The sequence below is a fragment of the Phlebotomus papatasi genome, chromosome 3 (assembly GCF_024763615.1).
Source record: "Phlebotomus papatasi isolate M1 chromosome 3, Ppap_2.1, whole genome shotgun sequence".
Taxonomy (NCBI): domain Eukaryota; kingdom Metazoa; phylum Arthropoda; class Insecta; order Diptera; family Psychodidae; genus Phlebotomus; species Phlebotomus papatasi.
This window is the reverse complement of record NC_077224.1, coordinates 42927523-42948013: the sequence shown is the minus strand read 5'-3', so window position 1 is coordinate 42948013 and position 20491 is coordinate 42927523. Positions and strand designations below refer to the sequence as shown.

The following is a 20491-nucleotide window of genomic DNA, read 5'->3' as shown; positions in this document are numbered from 1 at the left end:
TTTCACCTGCTGGCTCAGACTCCTAAAGCTACTTGTGCTGACACTTCTGGCCTGAAATAAATCGGTAAAATTGATAGTATCACAGGAAAAATTGTAAAGAGAGAAAAAAAAATTAAAGAGATAGAATTTCTAAGCCAAAACATTTACATATATTCCTACATTATTTACTCAATATATTTACACTACACAGAGAGAAGAGGAAAGACCATTAAATTGTGATACAAACACTGATTTCCTTTTTACGAAGGAACTTAAGCAAAAGTAAGTCTGTAATTTAAATATAATGTTATAAGAAGATTCTTTTGTTGTGTTTGAGTTTTTACTTTTGAGCTTTTACTTATGTTTTTAAAAACAAATTGGCATATTCATGTTTTGAGATATAGAAAAAAAATCATTTTACAAACTTTACTATAAATATATTAAAGTATAAATGATAACGTAGACAACGTAATCTATGAAACACGGATGAGACTTTGTACTCCAGTTGAAGAGCATAAAATTTCTCTAATTTATCTTGAGTAGGGTAAATTAAGCTAATTCAAAATGGCTTAAATTAAGCTAGCTCCAAATGGAAACGTCACTGTTTTCATGATAAATACAGTACTAAATTATTATATTTATATATTTTCTATACCTCAGTTTCATTATTTAGTTAATTTTGCTCTAAATAAAGCGAAAATCCATTCATATTCACAAATTTTAATTAGGTAATTTCTCAAAAAAATTAAAAGAGTACCTTTTCACCATTGAATTTTTCATAGATTGATCATGTTTTCCAATGAAAAACACAATAAAGTGACTGTTGTTTATTCGTTTTGTTTAACATTTATGTCATATTTCTGGCTAATTTTAGTTAAATTAAGTGCTAATCTTTATTATTAATGGTACGTGAAGTTTTGAAATGAAATAATTACCTATTTCGTGGACAAAAAGGTTTTTTTTTTTAAGTGTCTGCAAATGCTTCAATAGGAAACCCCAAAAATATGATTTTTTGGAGAGATTTTTTTTATTTTTCTAGATGGAAAAAGAGAAAATACCAGGAATAAGAACAAATCCTACACTCAGGAGCAACTCAACAAGGTTTTGGAAGCCTTTCGTCGCGGTTTCATTTACACTGTTTGTCTCCAATTAGAAATTTTTCCTTGTCTCCATTTGGATTAATTTGTTTCCAATAGAAGAATTTTACTTAAATTATATAAATAGTAACAAAATATTATTGAATGAAATCTCCTTAAGAAATGGTTTGAAAAGGGAAATATTTAAATATATGCTAATTTTTAATGTACTTATAAAGTAATTTAATTGAAATATTCCCGTACTATCGTTATATGTGTGTTCAAAAGGTTTCTTATTGGAATATCTCTGTTACTTATTCAGTATATTAACAATTTTTTTTAATCTTGTTATTCATAAAACTCAACGAGAAGCATTCAAAAGTTTTTATTTCAGAATAAGGGACAAACATTTTAAATTCTATTTTATTGAAGATAATATAATGGCACCATTGAAAATATCGCATAAAATGGAATCATCTAATTGGGGAACTGTGCCAAATTGCGAATAGCTTGCATTATCGATCGCTTATTATATTTCTAAAACTTCCATTATTTGTTTTTTTTTTAATTTCTTAAGATTTTACAAAAATCCCAAGAAAGGAAAATGTAGCTTCCATGAATAAAATGCTATCGATGCCGCGGAATTTTCCGTAGGGAGAAGTTGGGCACCTTTGAATTTGGGTAGCTTTGAAATTGGGCTATTTATAAATTGAATTGAGCTTTATGACCAATGCATTTTAGTTTCACAAAAGAATTATGGAGCTGAATTATATCATGTTAATACCCAGTTTCATTTAAAAATAAGAAAAAAGCTCTATTTTAAAGCTGATCCAATTCAAAAAAGGCCCGTTTCCTCCTCAGAGCAAAATTTTCGAGAAATTTGTTGTCCGATATTGCACACAAAGGAGTGTCTGTATTTTATTTCTAAAACATATTGAGTAATATTTTAGAGAAAATAAAGATGATCGAATTTCAATATAAGGATCGAAAAAAACTGCCGAAAATAAAGTAACAACAAATTTTAATTTGTATTAAAAAAATGACGCTTGGAATTCAGAACATTGGGCTTCAAGGCAACCTGTCCGTAATTTAGCATACAGTAGACTCTCGCTTATACTTGCAATGCTTGAAATAGTGGGACCAAAATGCCACATGGATTAAGAAAATGATACACACTCTGAAGGTTGTTTTCTTCATGGTTGTTTTCTTCTATCGTATTGTAATATAAGCTTCAGACTGGAGACTTAGCCCAGTTCCTGAATGCCTCAAAAAAACTAAGTAACACACAATTTTGTCGATTTTTTAAAATCTAATGGATAATTTTCACTTAATATTCAATCCGACGTAACAATTTCCTCAAAAATCTTGCCTGACAAGGAATTAGAGGATTTAAGCCACATGGCTAACCATCAGGTCTTAAGCCCATATAATATTCAATATTTGTACCAAGAAAAAGAAAACAAAATCGTAAAAAAAAAACTCTAATGGATTTCGACTATATTGATAAAAAAAACTCTTTCAAATAAAATTTTGGATAATTATTCTTTCTTTTAGAAATTATACCAATATGATTTATAGCTGTTTCGTGTCTTATTTTCTTTTATTGCTTTCAAAAAAAAAACCAGGTATTTATAACTTCACATAAAATTATTACACTGAGAAGTTTTTAGAGTTTATTAAAACCACAACGAAAGCTGAGAATTATTTTTAAATTAAATTACATTGCAACTGAAATCAATCTAGAATTCTATGTAGCTTTTCAGAAAGTTCTATGTAGGGGAAGGCAGGGCAGTTTCATATAGCTCGATCTTTTTAAATTCTATTTTACTTTGATTTTTTTGCTTTCTTGAATTTAGAAGCTCAATTCGAAGATATTAATTTGTGATTCTAAAAAGAAAACATTTTGTAAAGTTGTACGAGCGTGAAATCGCCCCACACTCCTTAACTATGTTTTGTTTCACGGTCCTTTGAAGATTTCGTGGTTTCACAAGCCACAGAAAGTAATTTAGAAGGAACTCCTTTAGAGTTTGAAGGTCGGTTTCCCACAAGATCAAAGTTTGGCCTTCCAACCAAGCAACTAAAAGGTTCAAGTATGAAAATAACACAGAAATTCTCTACCAAACTCAAGCTATTAAACAGTTAAATTTATTATTTCCCGTTCAATCCTCCCACAAAAAGAGAGAGTCTTGTGAACAAACCCTCTATAATCTTTAAACATAGTTATGCATTAAACAGCCGTAAATATTTAGAGAAAATCAGAAAGACATTCACGCGAATTACAGAAAACTGTAAAGTCATTATTAATGGTGGACAGCTGCTCTGGGGGGGGGAGGACGGGGGCAAAAAAATGAAGATCTAGTTTAATCTCAGTCACATCACATAACTATTTTCCTGAGAATATTTATTGAGTGACTAAATTGTAAATTAAATTTAAAATGTGTCAAATAATTTATGAAAAATTTCAGACATCTAACATCAAAGGCTTTTCATATTGAAATGTTTTCATTCATTCTACCAAGAAATAGTTCCAGGGGGTAATTGAATTTTCAAAGAAGTTCCCAATGGTTGGAAATGAAAAGTTTTCCCTATATTTGCAGGTCAACAATAAGGGGAGAATTCTGCAATAGTTTCAGTGCACAAATGGTGAACATTACAAATAGAAATGGTTATTTGAGGCGGTTGGAATTGACCTGTTTCTCTCTCTCTGCAATCTCTCTTCCACTATAGCAAAATTTCCACTGAACTGGCTACAAAATGCTTAACTTCGCCTCCATCTGACCCACATTACATATGCACTTTCGATAGCACGATTTATTGATTAAGTCCTCCAAGGGAAGATTTTCCACAGCATCAAGAGACAGTTCATCATCCACCCGATGGCTCTGACTTTTGCCTTCTGAACAATCTTTTACACTATATGGTATGGGTGGATCAGAGATTTTCTAAAGCTCACTACCATCAATTCATGGAGCTCCCAGTACTTGACGACTTCATTAGGGGTTCAGGAGATAGCTTTTCTCACCCTTATATACCGACTACGTAATGTGCAAAGTGCAAAATATTGCAACGAGAAATCAGATAAGTTTCTTTTCGCAAGATATTACCTCACAACTCAACCCCCATCCTGTTCGAACTAAGTGCAGAAGGAATCGCTACCCATTAAAAAAAAGAACTTAGGGGCGAGGCAAGCTTAAGAATGTGAGAAGTGAAATATAAATAAATATTTTCTTGATATATTCTTTTCTAAGATTTAGGCCATAGGGTAAGGGCTCATAATTTTGGACAGTCTGCTTATAAGCATCGATGTTCCAAGTTTGAAGTGCGATATTTTCAATATTAATTGACAATTCTTGTTACTCTCTTTTCAGAAAGGTTGTTTAGAAACTTGGCAAGCTATTTATCGTCTTATTTTTACTAAATTAGTTTTAATACGTTTAAAAATGAATTGATATGTAGAGGTGAATTTGGCTCTTATTTTGGACAACTTGTTTATTAATTTGGCCAACTTGGCTGTAAATTTGGACAGATAATCCGCCTCAACAGGATGCCCATTGTTCTTCATTTCATGAACCAATCTTACCAAGTCCTCTTCCTGTTCATGTAAGGAAACCTTAGAAAGTCACAAGACGCCCGGAAACTTTCCATATCATTCAATAAAGTGAGTTGACTTCGGCACTCCAAGTACGTGCGGATTTGCTCATTCCCTGGCCTTTCCAGAAGCCTTCAAGGCATTTATCGCTACATCTCGTTCGTAGAGATGATGCTCCTTTGTTTCTCCAGGCATTTGTCCAACCTAGTCATCACAAAAGCTAAAACTTCACGAAATTTCGTGAGCAAAACACCTGTCCAAAATAAGAAATATCACCTCACTGGTGAATGTCTTAGAAAATTTCCCATTTTTCACACGAAAAATCTAATTCACAAGGCAAATCTCACTTCAGGTCAAATGTACAAATCACCATTAACGTGAATTAACACAATATTCAATGAATATTCAATAATATCACTCAAGAAAAGCAAGGAAACATTGCTAGTCCTTTACCACAGCTGAAGTAAACACGAAGTTCTGTCATATTTCTCGTAAGCAATTGCTCACACTGAATTTTCAACAAAGCAATTTCAACTCAAATCATATTCAAAATTTAACGTATTTAGTGTCAAAATCTTCCAAAAAGAACAAATATTTAGATAGAATTCATTATTCATCAAATATTGGAATAAAAATCCATCATTTTAATCAATTTATATTTAGTGTCCAATGTTATCCTCAAAGTGTCCAAAATAAGAAACTGGACAAAATTATGAGCCTTTCCCCTATGCATTTGCAGAAGTCACGCGCCTTTAAAACCATTGCAAGGTGTTATCATACATATTTTTCTACCTTATTCTTCATATTTACAGATGGAATTTAATTTTTCAATGGTATCTTTTGGGTAAAAGATACTATTGGAACTCTTTGCACATATAAGTCATTGTTTCTCGAAGAATTCAAATTTCGAATTTTCAACCTAAATTTTCGCACAGGAAATTTTATTAAATACCAAACTAAGAAGTTGGTAACTCAAAAGTTATTTCGCAGGTAGCAGCCAAAATCCCGAAAGCCAAAATCCCGAACGCCAAAAACCCGAATAGAGCAAAATCCCGAAAGGCAAAATCCCGAAAGGCAAAATCCCGAAAGCCAAAATCCCGAATGTTCAAAATTCTGAAAGGGATGAGATTATATGCAGGAAAATATTTAGAATGATTTCCCAAGACATAGAAAATTTCCCTTTGCCTCCAGCAAATGCGGATGCAATCTTGAGTGTAGGTATGACACTTCTAAGAATTCGGGATTTTAACTTTCAGGATTTTGACAAATTCGGAATTTTGGCTTTTGGGATTTTAGCGTTCGGGATTTTGGCTTTCGGGATTTTGACCGGGACCCTTATTTCACATGTTTCGCAGCATTTACTCTTTGCCGACCCATAATTGATTTAAACCGATTATTATATCACTAAAAAGTTTTCTCAAACTAACTCAGTAGTAATACGATTTATTTTCGTATAAAAATTAGTTATAGGTTTAGTACCGGTTCAAAGCCGGTAAATTCTAAGACCTTTCTAACGAGCTCAAACTTGACCAAATCAGATAAGCAAGATGCTCTCTAGAGCCTCTTTAATCTTTTACCTTGAAAAACCGTTATTAAAAATGAGTCAACGGTATTGAAGAACACCTACGAAGTGTCTACCTATGCAACTTTTAAAACATACAGAAGAACGAAGAAATCGCACCACGCGTTTTCCAGCAATCTCAAAACATGATCTTGGACTAGATGGAGAAAAACGAAGGGTTTGGTAACGCCGTTGGGTCGACTTTGGGGCTTTCTCTCAAATATCTTATGCCCTAGACACACTTACGACTTAAGCTGAGAGACTACTTAGTGGAAAAATATGGAAATGTAGTTTAATCATTATTTCGAATATAATTACGCTAAGCCGTCTCTCGGCTAATCCTCAAGTCTGTCGAGGCCCTTAGTCTCTGTTCCTTCAACTTTAGGTTTTGTAATACGCAAATGTTAGTATATTTTTAAACATATCTTAGAATTTAAAAAGAAAATGAAAAAAAAGTTGCAGTAATTAAGTGTTTTAGGTGAAAGAAAAAACGGTGTTTCACTTCTCATTTCCGTATAAAATAATCGACGTAACTGGAATCTCTAAACTCTTACTAAGAGCTACATCCACCCTATGATAAAATCTCATCGCTTGAAAGTTATATATATTCACCCGGAAATTATACTTGAACAGTTTTCTATTCATAAAACTTTGTAACGTATAAAACATTTCCAATGAGTTCCCTGTACAGACAAAAGAGATTGGTGGTTTACAATACTCGGTAGAAGATATGAAAAGCCTAGAAAATTATTGTTATTCTCCAACTACCCAACATGAGCATTTTGCTGTCCATGAAGAATTATTTCAATTGAAAACAATTTAATATATTCTCAGATTATGCAACATCATTTTGCATTTGTTACACTTTGTAACTGAGTTATGACTGAAAGAGGGTGAAAAACTGAAGAAGACTTTACAGAATGCTTCCACATGTCAGTTTAGTCATCACGTGTGTCAGTAAATGTCATATCATGCTATTCTTTTATTAACTTTTCTAGAGACGAGTTCTTAAGTGATTCTTAATAATATCATTTATTTAATAAACCTATTTTATATGAATTTGTCGTAACTGAGATTGAAAAAGACATGGAAGAACCTTATGTTCTTGCCATAAATCAAATCTTTCATATCAAAATCACTATAAATTAAATATCTCTCTAATATCAACGCAAAATAAGGCCATTCATTAGTAATACTAATTTAATATAGGTATACACTTTTATAGAGTTTTTCCTTTCATCTTTCTTGACCTGTTCCTGAGTGATACAGCCTTTTTAGTGTTTTTTTTTTCAATACACTAATCTAAATAAAAATCTAAAAAAGTTTAAAGAGAGTATTTAGTGAACGAGTATATAGTTTTCCTAAATCATATCTTTAAATTCTTAAATAGAGACATTTCTATCAATAGTTACATTTCAATATTTCCCTTTTCAATAACCAGAAAAAGTGGTTTTTTACTAAAACCGTACTTTCAAAAATTGCAATCAAAATTTTAGTTAATATCTGCAAAAATTGTGAGGTATGGAATTTATTTAGGCTAAAAGGATTACATGAGTCAAAAAGACTTGAAAACACCATATTTTCTCTTAATTTTTTAACATAATATATTTTTATTTTTATTTAAGTTTTTATGCTTAAAAAAGTACAACATTAAATCTATATTTTCTGATATTTTTATTTAAAAATCTTAAAAATACAACCGTGGGCACCTGATTTTCCAAGATTTTTTTGGAAAATTCCTATTCCATAGACAAGATTTCTCAGAGTATAACTGACGCCAAAAAATTTATTTTATTTAAAGAATTTTCTGTTAATGATGAGTTAAACCTATACTTGAACGATACATTTTTTTTTTAACTTGGATTCTTGACAGAATTTTCTACAAAAACAATACAATTTTCGACGTATTTTCCTTCCCATTTTATCTTGTAGAATAAGTTGTGATTAAGATATAAAAAATTCTACACTTTTAGAAAAGTTTAGACATCATTACTAATGAAAATTAGTTGATCGGGTAATTTATTATCAAATCTATTTAAAATTACTCATTATAAATTTATTAAAATTTGCGGTAATTATTTCATAATGGTTTTATATAATTATATTTGCTTGTGTTAACTAATATTGGTCACTAATTCCTTTTAGTTCTCACAACTAATGCAAATAAATGGGTCTATATTTTGATAAAGTTCTAACAACTTTTTTAATAGTAAAGAGTGTTTTTTTACTTATGTGTTGAAGCTTTTTCGAGCTATATAGCAACCACAACTAATATGATATAGTTATTACAGCCAATGAGATGGATACCAACCACATTTATTTAGTTATTGGAACTAATAAGTTATATTACCCGTTACTAATCTAATTTAGTTATGATAACTAAATGAAAAGGATACCGTAACTAATATTGGTCAACTATTTCATTTAGTTACCCTGGGTCTATGCTTACTATATTTTTATAGATTTCATAATTGTATATGAGGTAGTTGGGACTAAATTTTTCTAAGAGTGTACCGTTCAAGTACGAATTTACCTCATCAGCTACCAGTTTTAATTAGTTTTCTGACGAATATACTCTGGGAAATCTTGTTCATCGAAAAGTATGTTTTTTCAAAAAACCGTCTCCAAAATCAGGTCCTAACGACTGTATTTTTATAAATTTGAAATAAAAATTTCAGAAAAAGTAGTTAAAATGTTGAGCTCAAGTTAAATATACTGTTTTTTTTTTGAAAAAGATATAAAGAAAACATGGTGTTTCTTTTTGTCTGCGAGATACACGTAACCTCTTATGGCCATTATGACTCCATCTCATTTTATTTATTTTTTTATTAATTCTATCGACACTATACAAAGTCTAATAATCTTCCAAAAGATGAATGTTTTATTGTGTGGAAAACATCAAATATGGAGCTTTTCAAGACGGAATTTGATTAGTTCAATTCCTTTGACGAATGATGCGGGAAGCTTTGTCGAAATGTAAACTATTCTAGATGTGAATCCTTTTCTGTAGTTTATCCTTTTGTGGTTTTTCACAAAGTTTTCAAGATATCCCAGGGAAGTGATGAAAGTAGTTTTCCTGCTACGGAACTGTATGGAAGATATTCTCAAATGTTCTTTAACACTTCATCACAAAGTTTTTTGCATGAGGAAAATAAAGATTGTGTGTGACAACTTTTTCAAGTAGATCTTTAGAGTTTCAAAGAATTTTTTAGGAGAGGAATTAACAAAAACAAATTTGATTTGGTTGTTTTTCAGCTAGTTTAGTTGCAGTCTACTTTTCTGCAAGTTAAAAATGCAAACTAATGCTGATTGTTCATAAATCCTAAGCACAAAAAAAATTTATTGTCATTTCCGCTATATAATCTTTCATGACAGTACAAATCCCTACGTTATTTCATATTTATGAGAATTTTAGCATCCCTCATTCGTTGTTACGCAAGTAAATGGTCAATTTGTAATCCTTGTTTACATTTTCATACACTTCGTTCATTTATTTATTCTTAAACGCAGGGATATAGCACGAGTTCCATTTTCCATATGACTTTCTATAAAGATAATCTAACCATAAATTTTAATTCGTTTATTTTCCGATATTTGTATGCACACAGTGTTTCAGCTAAATATATTAATGTTCTATAATGGGTTATCGTTTTTTCTCTGAATAATACTAAATAATAAGAAATATATTAATTTAAATAAAAATCATAATTTACACTATTTAAATATATTTCGAGAAATTTTATAGGCCAAGTCCGATAATGAAATTATCAATTTTCTTGAATCTGAGACACAGTTTAAAGATTAAGGTTAAATATGTAGTGATAAAATTAAATATTTGCTCTTCTGAGTTAAGGGGGGAGCCTGAATTACATTAAAAAACTCGATTTATTTTTCCTTGCTTAAAACGGGAGACAAACTATCTAAAAATATACCACAAAAATTTCAAAAAGCCAATTCAAAGTATTTTCGAAAGTCCAAAGGCGAAAGAAAAGGATTTCCGAGTAGCTTTGCAGGCGCTCGAGCGAACATCACAAACTTTGATTCGCGTTGTCTGCACATTCCATATTTAAGATTTTCTCGAATTGGTCGGTGAAATATCAAAAAAAAACTTATGGAAACTTTTAGAATAAATTAAAACTTAATATCTTTAGAATAAAATTCTCTTCTAATTAAATGAAAATGATTTTTGCTAAACTTTTTTTATAAAATATGTCTTTACAGAATGTTAGAGTCAATATGTTATCCCAAAAATTAAAAGAAAATTTCGATTTAACGATTTTCAATATTTTAACGAATATTGAGGTCTTTTTTAGATTATTTTATTCACACAAAATTACGAGCTTCAGATGTCTCGCCAATTAGGGAGTTCTGCTACGGGGCGCTTCCCTGAACCTCTCATCATTCCACCATTTTATTTTTTCTTCGAAAAAAAATCATTTTAAGCACTTAGAAATAATGTATGAATAAATGTAAGCATAATATTTCAATAGGTTTGGTCGTGTCGTTTTAGATTTTTTATTTTTTTTTTCAAGTCCTAATTCAGATTGTGCCCTTAAAGGTTAACGAGCTTCATCTATTCTAGCCTTACGTCAAATTCTTTCCTGTAAAAAAGGCTTTAAAATTACAGAAATCTTAAAGGACTTTATTATATCCACTTAAACTTTGTTATTGTGAAATTGGTCGATTTTTTTTGAAAGCCAAAGAAACGATAAAGTTTCTTGAAATTTTTGGTATATTTTTGATTTTTGAATGTTTAAACTACTTAAATTTTTTTTTCTAAAAAATATATTACAAACCGTCGGACTAATGAATAGTTTAGTGGAGCGCCTTATCAAAGCAGTCCCTACCCTAATTGACGGGAAATCTGCAGCCCATAATTTTTGTATGAAAAAAAGAAACTAAAAAAAATCAGATCTTATAAGTGTATTTAATATATTATATAAACTAAGAAAACCCGTAGAAAATTGTGAAATCGTAACTATTATCAAGGTTATAAAAAAAAATATGAATATTTGACAAAATTTTGAATTCAACAAGAGAAGTAGGGAATTTAAGAAGAGAATTTAATTCCGGAGAGAATAAGCTTTAATTCTTATAAATCGTTTCGTAAGTTTTTTTTCTTATTCCTTCCGTCCATTTCGACAGAATCGTAAAAATGAGAAGTAGAAAAAATACTCTTCAAACTTTTTGATGTTCGCCCAAGCGCTATCACTAGGATAAAGTGGTACAAGTTGGTCAAGACTTTTTTTCTTGATAAATTTAGTACTTCATTTTTATTTGTATATTTTTAATGCTTTATTTTTATAATTTGGTTCCTTGTGCTGAAATACAAATTTTGTACTGTATTTATTAAGAGAAAAGCCATGTCATACTTGTACAAGCGAATTGTCCAACTTATAACACTATGTCCAACTTGTATCACTTTACCCTAACTGCTCGGAGTTCTTTTGATTTTGTCTCTGTATCTTCAGAAATACTTTGAGTTAGTTTTTGAAATTTCTATGATAATAGTTTAATAATAATGATTTTTATTATTACTAATCTCCATTTTTTGTGTCTGCCGCCGACTTCAAAACCGATTCACCTTTTATCTTTCGATTTAAACAATGAAAATATAGACCTCTTTTAACTTGGTAATTAGGGGATGAAGCCCCTTAACATTGAGGCTTAAAGAAATTTGATACTCCAAAAATAAAGGTAAGGGGTGGTAGGGCTACATTGATATACGATTTTTTGCATATTTCTAAAGGAAATTAATCTTTATTGTAATACGAATTGGATAGAGAAAACAATTGTGGAACTAAATAAAATATTTGTAAGGTCTAGATTTCTTTAGAAATATGCGAAAAAATTATATATCAATGTAGCCCCTCAGCTCACAATCACCCCACCTCCCCCTATTTATAGAGGAATATGAATCCGCTTTTAAAGGCTGACATAAAGATTAAATATTTAAATATTTGTCTCAGATTTGAGAGGAAAATCAACTTGATAAAAAATATAAAATTAGGTACATTTTCATATTACCGATTAAATTAAAGGGAATCGTTTTAAAATAATTATGATGTATTAACTCCCAGAATTTTTCTTCATGTAAGCAGCATTTTGTGGAACATCTTAATAAAAATTTAATTTCAGCGAAATTTAAAAATACCACGTAATTTTGAGATTAAAAAAAATATACTAAATGCGGTCACATTTTTCAGAAGTCAGGTCACCCCCTTGTCTAAATGAAAAAGTTTTAAGGCCCAATTCATGTACAGAATGTGATATATCTTATCCAATTAATCACTGTTTCGCATAAATGTCTGGGATTGTAATAGAAATGATGGATAGATACATACTTTATTGCGAGTCCTTCCAGCTGGAGCAAAGTCATCTTTAGACTTCCTCCTCTTGTCCTTAAGTATCATCCGAGCAGCAGCAAATGCCATATTTGTGCTTACACAGTGTCTTGTAATCTCAAGTGTTGATAAATGCTCGTAGAATATTTACACGTTTCAACTTAATATTACTATCACTGTTGAGTTCAAAATTGGTGTTTTGTGCGTCAACAGATGAAGAGAAGGAAGGATTTATTAATCCATATAGGGAGCTATTAAGGCAATCACTGACTCTCCCTTGTTCGTAACATTTTCCCAGATGGTTTATTATTGCTCCTAATACCATTTACTATTATGTCCTACTAAATATCCCCTAAGATTTATGACATCTTTATTGTACTACTTATCACTTCAGCTCCCCATAAACACCTTTGGCTATTAAACATCATAAATTAAATTGCACAAAATAATTAGGGCAATTGAAAATGAATGTCAAAAAAATTAAGTATTCTCACACTAGTAACATGAATTTTTTTAATGCACCTGACACGTTATGGCGTGATTATTTTTTCCATGAAAATTCAGTATGTGACTTAGTTTTGGAGCATATAGCATATTTTTTTGTTTGGTGTAAAAAATCCACCCTTGCAACGTCAAATTCTTTAAAGCAATAAAATGCATTTCAACATGAAAATCGATAAAAGTCACTTTTTTTCATTTTAGCTCCGTCCTATTTTAATGAAAAATGAAGAATTTCCACAGAAGTCTTCGAGTAGCTCATTGCCTCTTCTTTATGCATGTTTTAAGCACTCTCTTAGCCATGTTGTAAAAAAGCTCTCCTGAGAGCTTGATTTTCAAGTCTATCAACCCAAGTCATTCTCCTCTGGATTTTATTTATTCATCTGCAAATTGTTGAAGGACCATGCATTTTTTAGGATAACCCAATAAATTGTGTCAATGTTCATAGCTCAAAGACGTGCCAAAATCGCTAGAATGGATTTATTTCGATTTTAAAATGTTATTCCGAAGGACGGACATGCAAAATTAACAAGATATATGAGAATTTTATATTGTTATGCATCAACCAATTCAATGAATTTGGAATTGTTGGTATTTTCCGACAAGTAATTTAAGTATTATAAATTCCGGTAAGCGTCGGGAGATAGGACAACTAAGAAAAATCGTTTTTTCTCAAAGCGTTCAGCTCGGGCTCCAAGCATTCCTCATTGGTCAAATCTGTTCTTTTCTTGCTTGGTCATAAAGTCTTCTTGGTTCACAGGCCATATGATCTGGGGCACTGCACTTATATTTATAACTTTTTTTGCAACTTTTTTTTAACAATTTTCACTCATTGTCTCTGTTCAGTAATAACCTTTCGAAGAGACAAAGCCAAGCCAAAGCTTTTCGAAAATCTATCGGAAGCCTAAAGTGCAAGTTCATATACCCGCCACTTTGGCGCTGACTTTTCTGCCATTTCGAATTTCGATATTCTGATACTTCAATCGTCAACAATATCAGCAACAGTGTGCAAACGTTTGCTGCAAAAAGTGAATTTTTGTGTAGTTTTGTGGAATTTCAGGATGGCAGAACGTTTTAATTGCAATTAAGATAAATGTCCTTTTGATGAACTTGCTCACTTTTGAGTAACTCGTCGGTTTAAACGCTCGAACTTCCAACGGGTTTTTAGGTAAGTTCTCTCTGATATACCTTCGAATCGGTAAAGGAAAAACCTCAACCGGGGAGAGCTCGGGATAAATCGCTCAGTAATAAATCGGGAAGGTTTATTACTGAACGAGAGGATTAGGGGAAACTGGGGCACCACCAAATACGGGGTAACACCAAACACTGCAATTTTTTAATAAGATATTCGACTTCAGAGGACAAGAATTATAGAAATTTTTAGGCATTATAGACATGCTTGTCCACTGAAGAAATGGTCGAGATAGTCCAGATAGTTAAGAAATAAAAATTAGTGTTTGGTGCTACCCAATGTTTAGTGGCGCCCCAGTTTCCCCTATGTCTTTTTTGTGAGACTGAGAGACCTTGTAAACCGGGGAGATCCTATGACTAGGTAAGAAAAGAACAGATTTGGCTACTGACTGAGGAAGGCTTGAAGCCTTCTTCAAAAGGTTTTGGAAAAAAAACAATTTTTCTTAGCTTCCCCATCCTCCGACGATTCAAAGAATTGATAATACTTAAATTTGGGATGTTTTTTTCTGATTAAGTACAGAAAATTCTAAATGCTTTTCTTGCCAAATGCATATGCTAAATTTTTAGCAGTCCTGGAACAAAAAGTGCTAAGCATATAGTATCAAAATAGGAATGATCGTCGTTTGGGGCAGGCGACGACGGAGTAACAAACGTTCTTGAACACTAAGTAAATTTAAGCAAACACTTAATCAAAATACATTCAAAATTTTAAGCAAATTAAAGCTAAGTATAAATTATTTTAAAATGATTTTTTAATATGGAGTAGAGCGCCCTACACTGTATGATATGTATTTCCTTACTTCTTAAAAAGTTTTGAAATAAATAAGGTACAGTGGGATAATTTGAAATCTGACTTAATTCGAATTTTGAGGCTACATGTAAAGAGAAAACTACTATAGAAAGTACAAGCTCTGCACGAGCGAATTCCCGAAAGACCACCGGTTACTATCTCTAACCGTTTGTCCCCTATTTTGTAACACAATCAGACGCAAAGATATGTCTACTAATCCAAAGAAACAAAACTATTAAGGGAACGTAGGCATGGTCAGCACATAGTGGACTTTCAAACAATGCGAATTTCCTCTTTGTTTGCAAAGAACTGAGGTCAAATTCTTGAAAATAACAAGTCACAACTGGTTACTGGTTACTGTATATTAGGTGAGATTCTTAACAATCTCACCTACTATAATCCTAACAAAATTTCATGTCGTCCGATCGCGCTCAAACTTGGCCAAAATGTGTTTCGCCACTTCCTGATCACGAATATATGGGGGGCTAAGTTACGTTCCCGGCCGGCCGGCCGGCCGCTCTTTGCAGCTTAATAGCTCCTAAACTAAAAGAGATATCGACTTGCGGTTTTCGGCAAAGGTTATATATCGTATAAAAATTGCAACATGGTGCATTGACCCCCCACCCCCCACCCCTCCTTCCGCCATTTTGAAGACCCCCCTTTTTTGTTTTCTCAATAGCTCCGCCCCTATGGCATCGAGCGGGCTCAAATTTTAGTATGTTATAGCTGGGCCTTAGAGCTTTCCATCAGTACCAAACTTAAGGTCCCCCGACCCCCCTGACCCGAGCTATAAGGGTCCAAAAAAATTTTCTTAAAATGGCCATAACTCCGGTTCTAATTGTCAGAATTTAAAAAGTGAGGGCTTTTTGGAAAGCTCTCGTGAAATGCCACTTCCCCTTCTAACATCGCAAGTTCATAAAACCACCGCTAGGGGCGCTTTTTTTGAAAAGAAAATTTTTAAATCTTAAAAGTTAAATAACTCAAAAATTCCTTATGCAATCGGGCTGAAATTTTAGTATGTTGTAGCCGTTGATTATACCTATCAAACAAAAAAAACCTTAAGTCGATCCATAACCCCTGACCCGAGCTATAAGGGGTCAAAGTTCGAACATTGACCGGCCTCTATCTCCGGTTCTAATTAACATATCGACATAAATTTTACCTTTTTGGTTTCGTCTCGATGAGCACTTTCAGATGGAAGTTCAAAAAGTCACCACAGGTGGCGCTGTGATAGCGTCAAAATTCATCGAAATTCAAAGTCACTTTTCTCAAAAACGGCATTGTGCAAGTTAATGAAATTTTAGTATGTTGTAGTCCAGTCTAGGACGTTTCCAAAATGGTGCGTATGTGCGCTGTGGTTTCAATAGAACCGGAGATATGAGGGGTCAAAGTTCACGAAATTCAAAAAATCATATCTCCGGTTCTATGTGACCGATTTTGATGAATGAGGGCTTAAACGAAAGATCTCACCAAATGCTACAACTTTCTAGAATATTTGAACTTCGTGGGACCAACACCAGGGGCGCCACAGTCGAAAAACCAATTTCAATATCACATAACCTCAATTATCTCGACTGTCGCTGAACTGATTTTGATGATTACTTCGACATAATTGTAGAGCACATTTGTCTCTACATTTCGTCCGTACATCATTTTCCACTCAGACTACGCTATCACTCCGATTTTGCCGTTTAAGTGTGAAAAAATTGATTTTTCCCATAATAACGCTTTGAAATCACTCAGATGCCAATTTGACTGCCTCTACTCCACCAAGACACTTAAAATAGGGGTTTAAATGGAAAGTCCCGCAAAATACAACAATTCTTTGATATAGTTGAAGTTCAACAAATGACTACTTGGGGAACTCTGGATGAAAAAACGAGTTAAGAAACAAAAAACCTCGCTTATCTTGGCTTCTGAGTAATCGATGAGATCATGTTCTATGAGAAAATTATAGAGAACATTCTGGTCTACATTTCACCCATATAACACTTTTCTGTCAGTTCATCTAAATCCTTGATATTTTGGTTTAAATACAAAATTTGTATAATTTCACGAATTTTATTCAAGATAACTGAATGGCGTCTCCCAACTTCAGCTCTAAATCGAATTTGCATGCACTCCGAGTTAGCTCATGTTAAGAATCTCACCTACATAAGCCGGTTAGGATTATCTGTCCCTTTCGTTTGTCGATTGTCTGGTTAATCGGAAATTTTGCCATGACCAAACCTAATATCTCGTACAACACTTCATTTTATATTAACCCAAAATACTTTCCCTTCTTTTAAGCAGTGAGACAATATTATTTTTATAAAATTTATTAACCAGTAACCAACCAAAAACTTATCTGGTTACGTTCATGAATTACCTCTCTGGTTTACTATTTCTCATCTCGTATCATGAGGTTAAATTATATATCCTATGGCTAAGAAATCACGAACTAGCTCTTTGCAACCAAAGAGAAAATTCACATCGTTTTAACCCTTTAAGGACGGTTGGGTCACCGGGGTGATCCAAAAGTGATATTTTTCCTACAGTCATCTAAAGTTGTATTTTGCTCTAAAAAGTCAGTAAAAGTGATTTTTTCGGACCCCTGATTTTTGACCATCTCGTCCTTAAAGGATTAAGGTTCACTATGTGCAAACCATGCCTACATACTTCTATTTACGGCGTAATTTTTTTTTAAATTTGGCGTACTCCCATTTTCGATCGGTGGTACTGGCGGTACATTTTCGTTTCGGCAGTTACGGCTGCAGTTCCATTTTAAAATTATTGCTACATTTGATTAATTTTGTCGAATGAAACAAATAATGTTCAAACATGCTAAAGTTTTTATATTTGTTTCGTGATTTCTTACTATTGAGCGTTTTCTGTATTTAAAAATGATTATGAGTATGTAAATTTAATTGCCGTGTTAAACTGGTAAAATTTTAATTATATGGCTTATGGCCTCTACACATTAGAGAAATATATGTCCATATTGAAGATTTTTCCAATAGAAGGGGTGGTAAAGAGTCCGAGACTTTGCAAAAGTACTTTCGCATCATTGTCCAAAATACCTTAGGAGTAATATAATTCAATTTCTAATAAAAATAGAGATTTAGTTATCGGATATGAACCGATTCATTATCGGTAGAAACGGTTGGACACACATACGCACAAACGAACAGCGTGACATAAAATAATTCAAAACTTTAGATTCCCAAAATTCTACCAAAATACGACCCCTTTAGGAGTTAAGGAATCGAAAAATATTTGTATCTTAATATTGAGGGATTATACCGCACTTTTTGTGAAGTTCGAGCAATAAAATCTTACGACGCGTTTCCGAGCACTCCCCAAAAAAACATGGTTTTGGATGGGAAAGGGAAGGCTGGGGAAAAATAAAGGGCATCTTAATATTATGTTGACTTATGGAAGGAAGGGTGCTCGCACAAAGGTCCCAGAACGATATCTTAAACCGTTTTGCCTTTAGAGCTGATAACGACGACCGGACGGACAATCAGACACACGGTCAAACAACATGACAATATTTTTCAGAATTCCTCTGAAACGCGAATCCAGGAGGGGAATTCTGTAACGCTCTGGCAATGCCATATGACACATTGGGTTCGAATCTTAAGAGAGCTTTTTCGAAAATGCGATTCTGTAGCCGTGACATTACCATTTCAGCTCACGTGGCATTGTCAGAAGTCACATATTTGAGATTTCTGGCAATTCAAATGAAAATGAATTTTGTTAAACAAATCAACCAAGACGTACTGTATTTTCATAAAATCATCAAGTAAAGGGATTTCATTAAAAAATCAATGAATTGCATTTTCGAACTCATATTATATGACAAAAAAAGCTCGATTGGCATTGTCAGGTTTCGAACTCACGCGTGACAATGCCATGAAAATTAGAGAATTCCCCTACAGGAGGGGAATTCTGTAACGCTCTGGCAATGCCATATGACACATTGGGTTCGAATCTTAAGAGAGCTTTTTCGATAATGCGATTCTGTAGCCGTGACATTGCCATTTGAGCTCATGTGACATTGTCAGAAGTCACATATTTAAGATTCCTGACAATTCAAATAACAATGAATTTTGTTACACAAATCAACCAATACAGACTATATCTGCTTAACATCACTAAGTAAAGGGATTTCATTAAAACAATCAGTGAATTGCATTTTCGAACTCATGTGATATGACAAAAAAGCTCGTTTGACATTGTCATTTTTCGAACTCACGCATGACAATACCACGAAAATTACAGAATTCCCCTACATGTGATAGAAAGTGGAAATTTAAGTGAATAAAATAATTAAGAGATTATACTGCTCTCTCTGTGGAATTTGAGCAGTAAAATGAGTTTTGTGGAGTTGGAACAATAAAATGAAGTATTTCAAACTAACTTAATAAAGTTTGGTTTTTAGCCTTAAAATTTGTGATGTTCTTAATCTTTATTTTCACATTGAAGAAATTTGATTGTCTAATCCTAATGTTTTCTCCTTTTAATGACTGATAAAAGTTCGTGCACTTTTCAACTTTTTTCTGTACTTCAACTGAAACTAATGAAAAAGCTCCTGACTTGCTCAAATGTGGTTATGCTGTCTTCCCATGCTAAAGCCTTTGCTGCAAAGAAGCAATTTTGACCTATATGCAGTATAAGGGGCTTCCATTAAGAAGTTAAAAGTCGTGCTCTTCCGCTGTTTCCACATAAATTTCCTTCCTGGTATATTTTTTTGTCCTAACAAAGTACTTGTCTGCCTTCGAGGAATAATTCACAACTCTGTTATGTTCACGGAACTTCTTTACGGGAATGTAAAATGTCTAATTTTCTGGAGAATGAAGTAATGCTTCATTTTTTTTTGCAATTTTACCCTTACGTGACGGTGAAAAGATTATTGTGAAATTCCTTGACATAAATTTTGCAAAAATTATTGCAAATGAAATTGGTAAAAAATATGAAATTGTTGCTTAAGCAAAAGTAATTTTGTACAATTTTATGCAATTTGAGACTATTAAAGTCAAAACGGTCAAAGCACTTCTTAAGTTATGAAATAAATCACAGTTGTATGTTTTCGTAAAATATGCCACCATGTCTATCCAACTGTTTTAATATAGTAGGGGAATGCTTTCATGCTTCGCACACACTCTGGCTTTGAACACTAGGGGAAAGCGCGCTACCTTCGCACGACTCAAGCTTTGTACAATTCAATTTTTTCTCTATTTTCCTTATAAATTAAACCCATAGCTCTTTTCTGAAAATTTGAGGCATTGGACTAGCTATTAATAATATTATAATGGGTCAAATTCATTTGTAATACATTGAAAAAAATGGATTGTGTGAAGCATAAATAGTCCGAAGGTAGCGCGATTTCCCCTACATATTGGTTCTGTTCATTAATAACTTCGAAAGGTTAACCTTTCGAAGAGACAAAGGCATAAGCCAAACCTATTCAAAAATCTACCG

At 32.6% G+C, this 20491-nt stretch overlaps 1 protein-coding gene across 7 annotated transcripts in view; it reads right to left on the bottom strand.

Annotated features, from left to right (window-relative positions):
* LOC129805754 (calmodulin-A-like) overlaps window positions 1-20491 on the bottom strand; it is a 135615-nt gene that overhangs the window by 33364 nt on the left and 81760 nt on the right. For 4 of the 7 annotated variants that reach the window (XR_008752118.1, XM_055853879.1, XM_055853880.1 and 1 more), the window contains exons 2-3: window positions 12550-12725; window positions 7-51 (exon numbers count right to left, since the gene is read on the bottom strand). The exons of 1 other annotated variant lie outside the window; for it this stretch is intronic. Coding sequence is in view for 5 of the 6 variants with exons in the window: in XM_055853879.1 (XP_055709854.1) it covers window positions 7-51; window positions 12550-12639 (135 nt within the window). In the remaining variant the exon portion in view is untranslated. The remainder of the gene's footprint in view (window positions 1-6; window positions 52-12549; window positions 12726-20491) is intronic. 2 more of the 7 variants (XM_055853882.1, XM_055853883.1) reach the window with 1 other exon arrangement.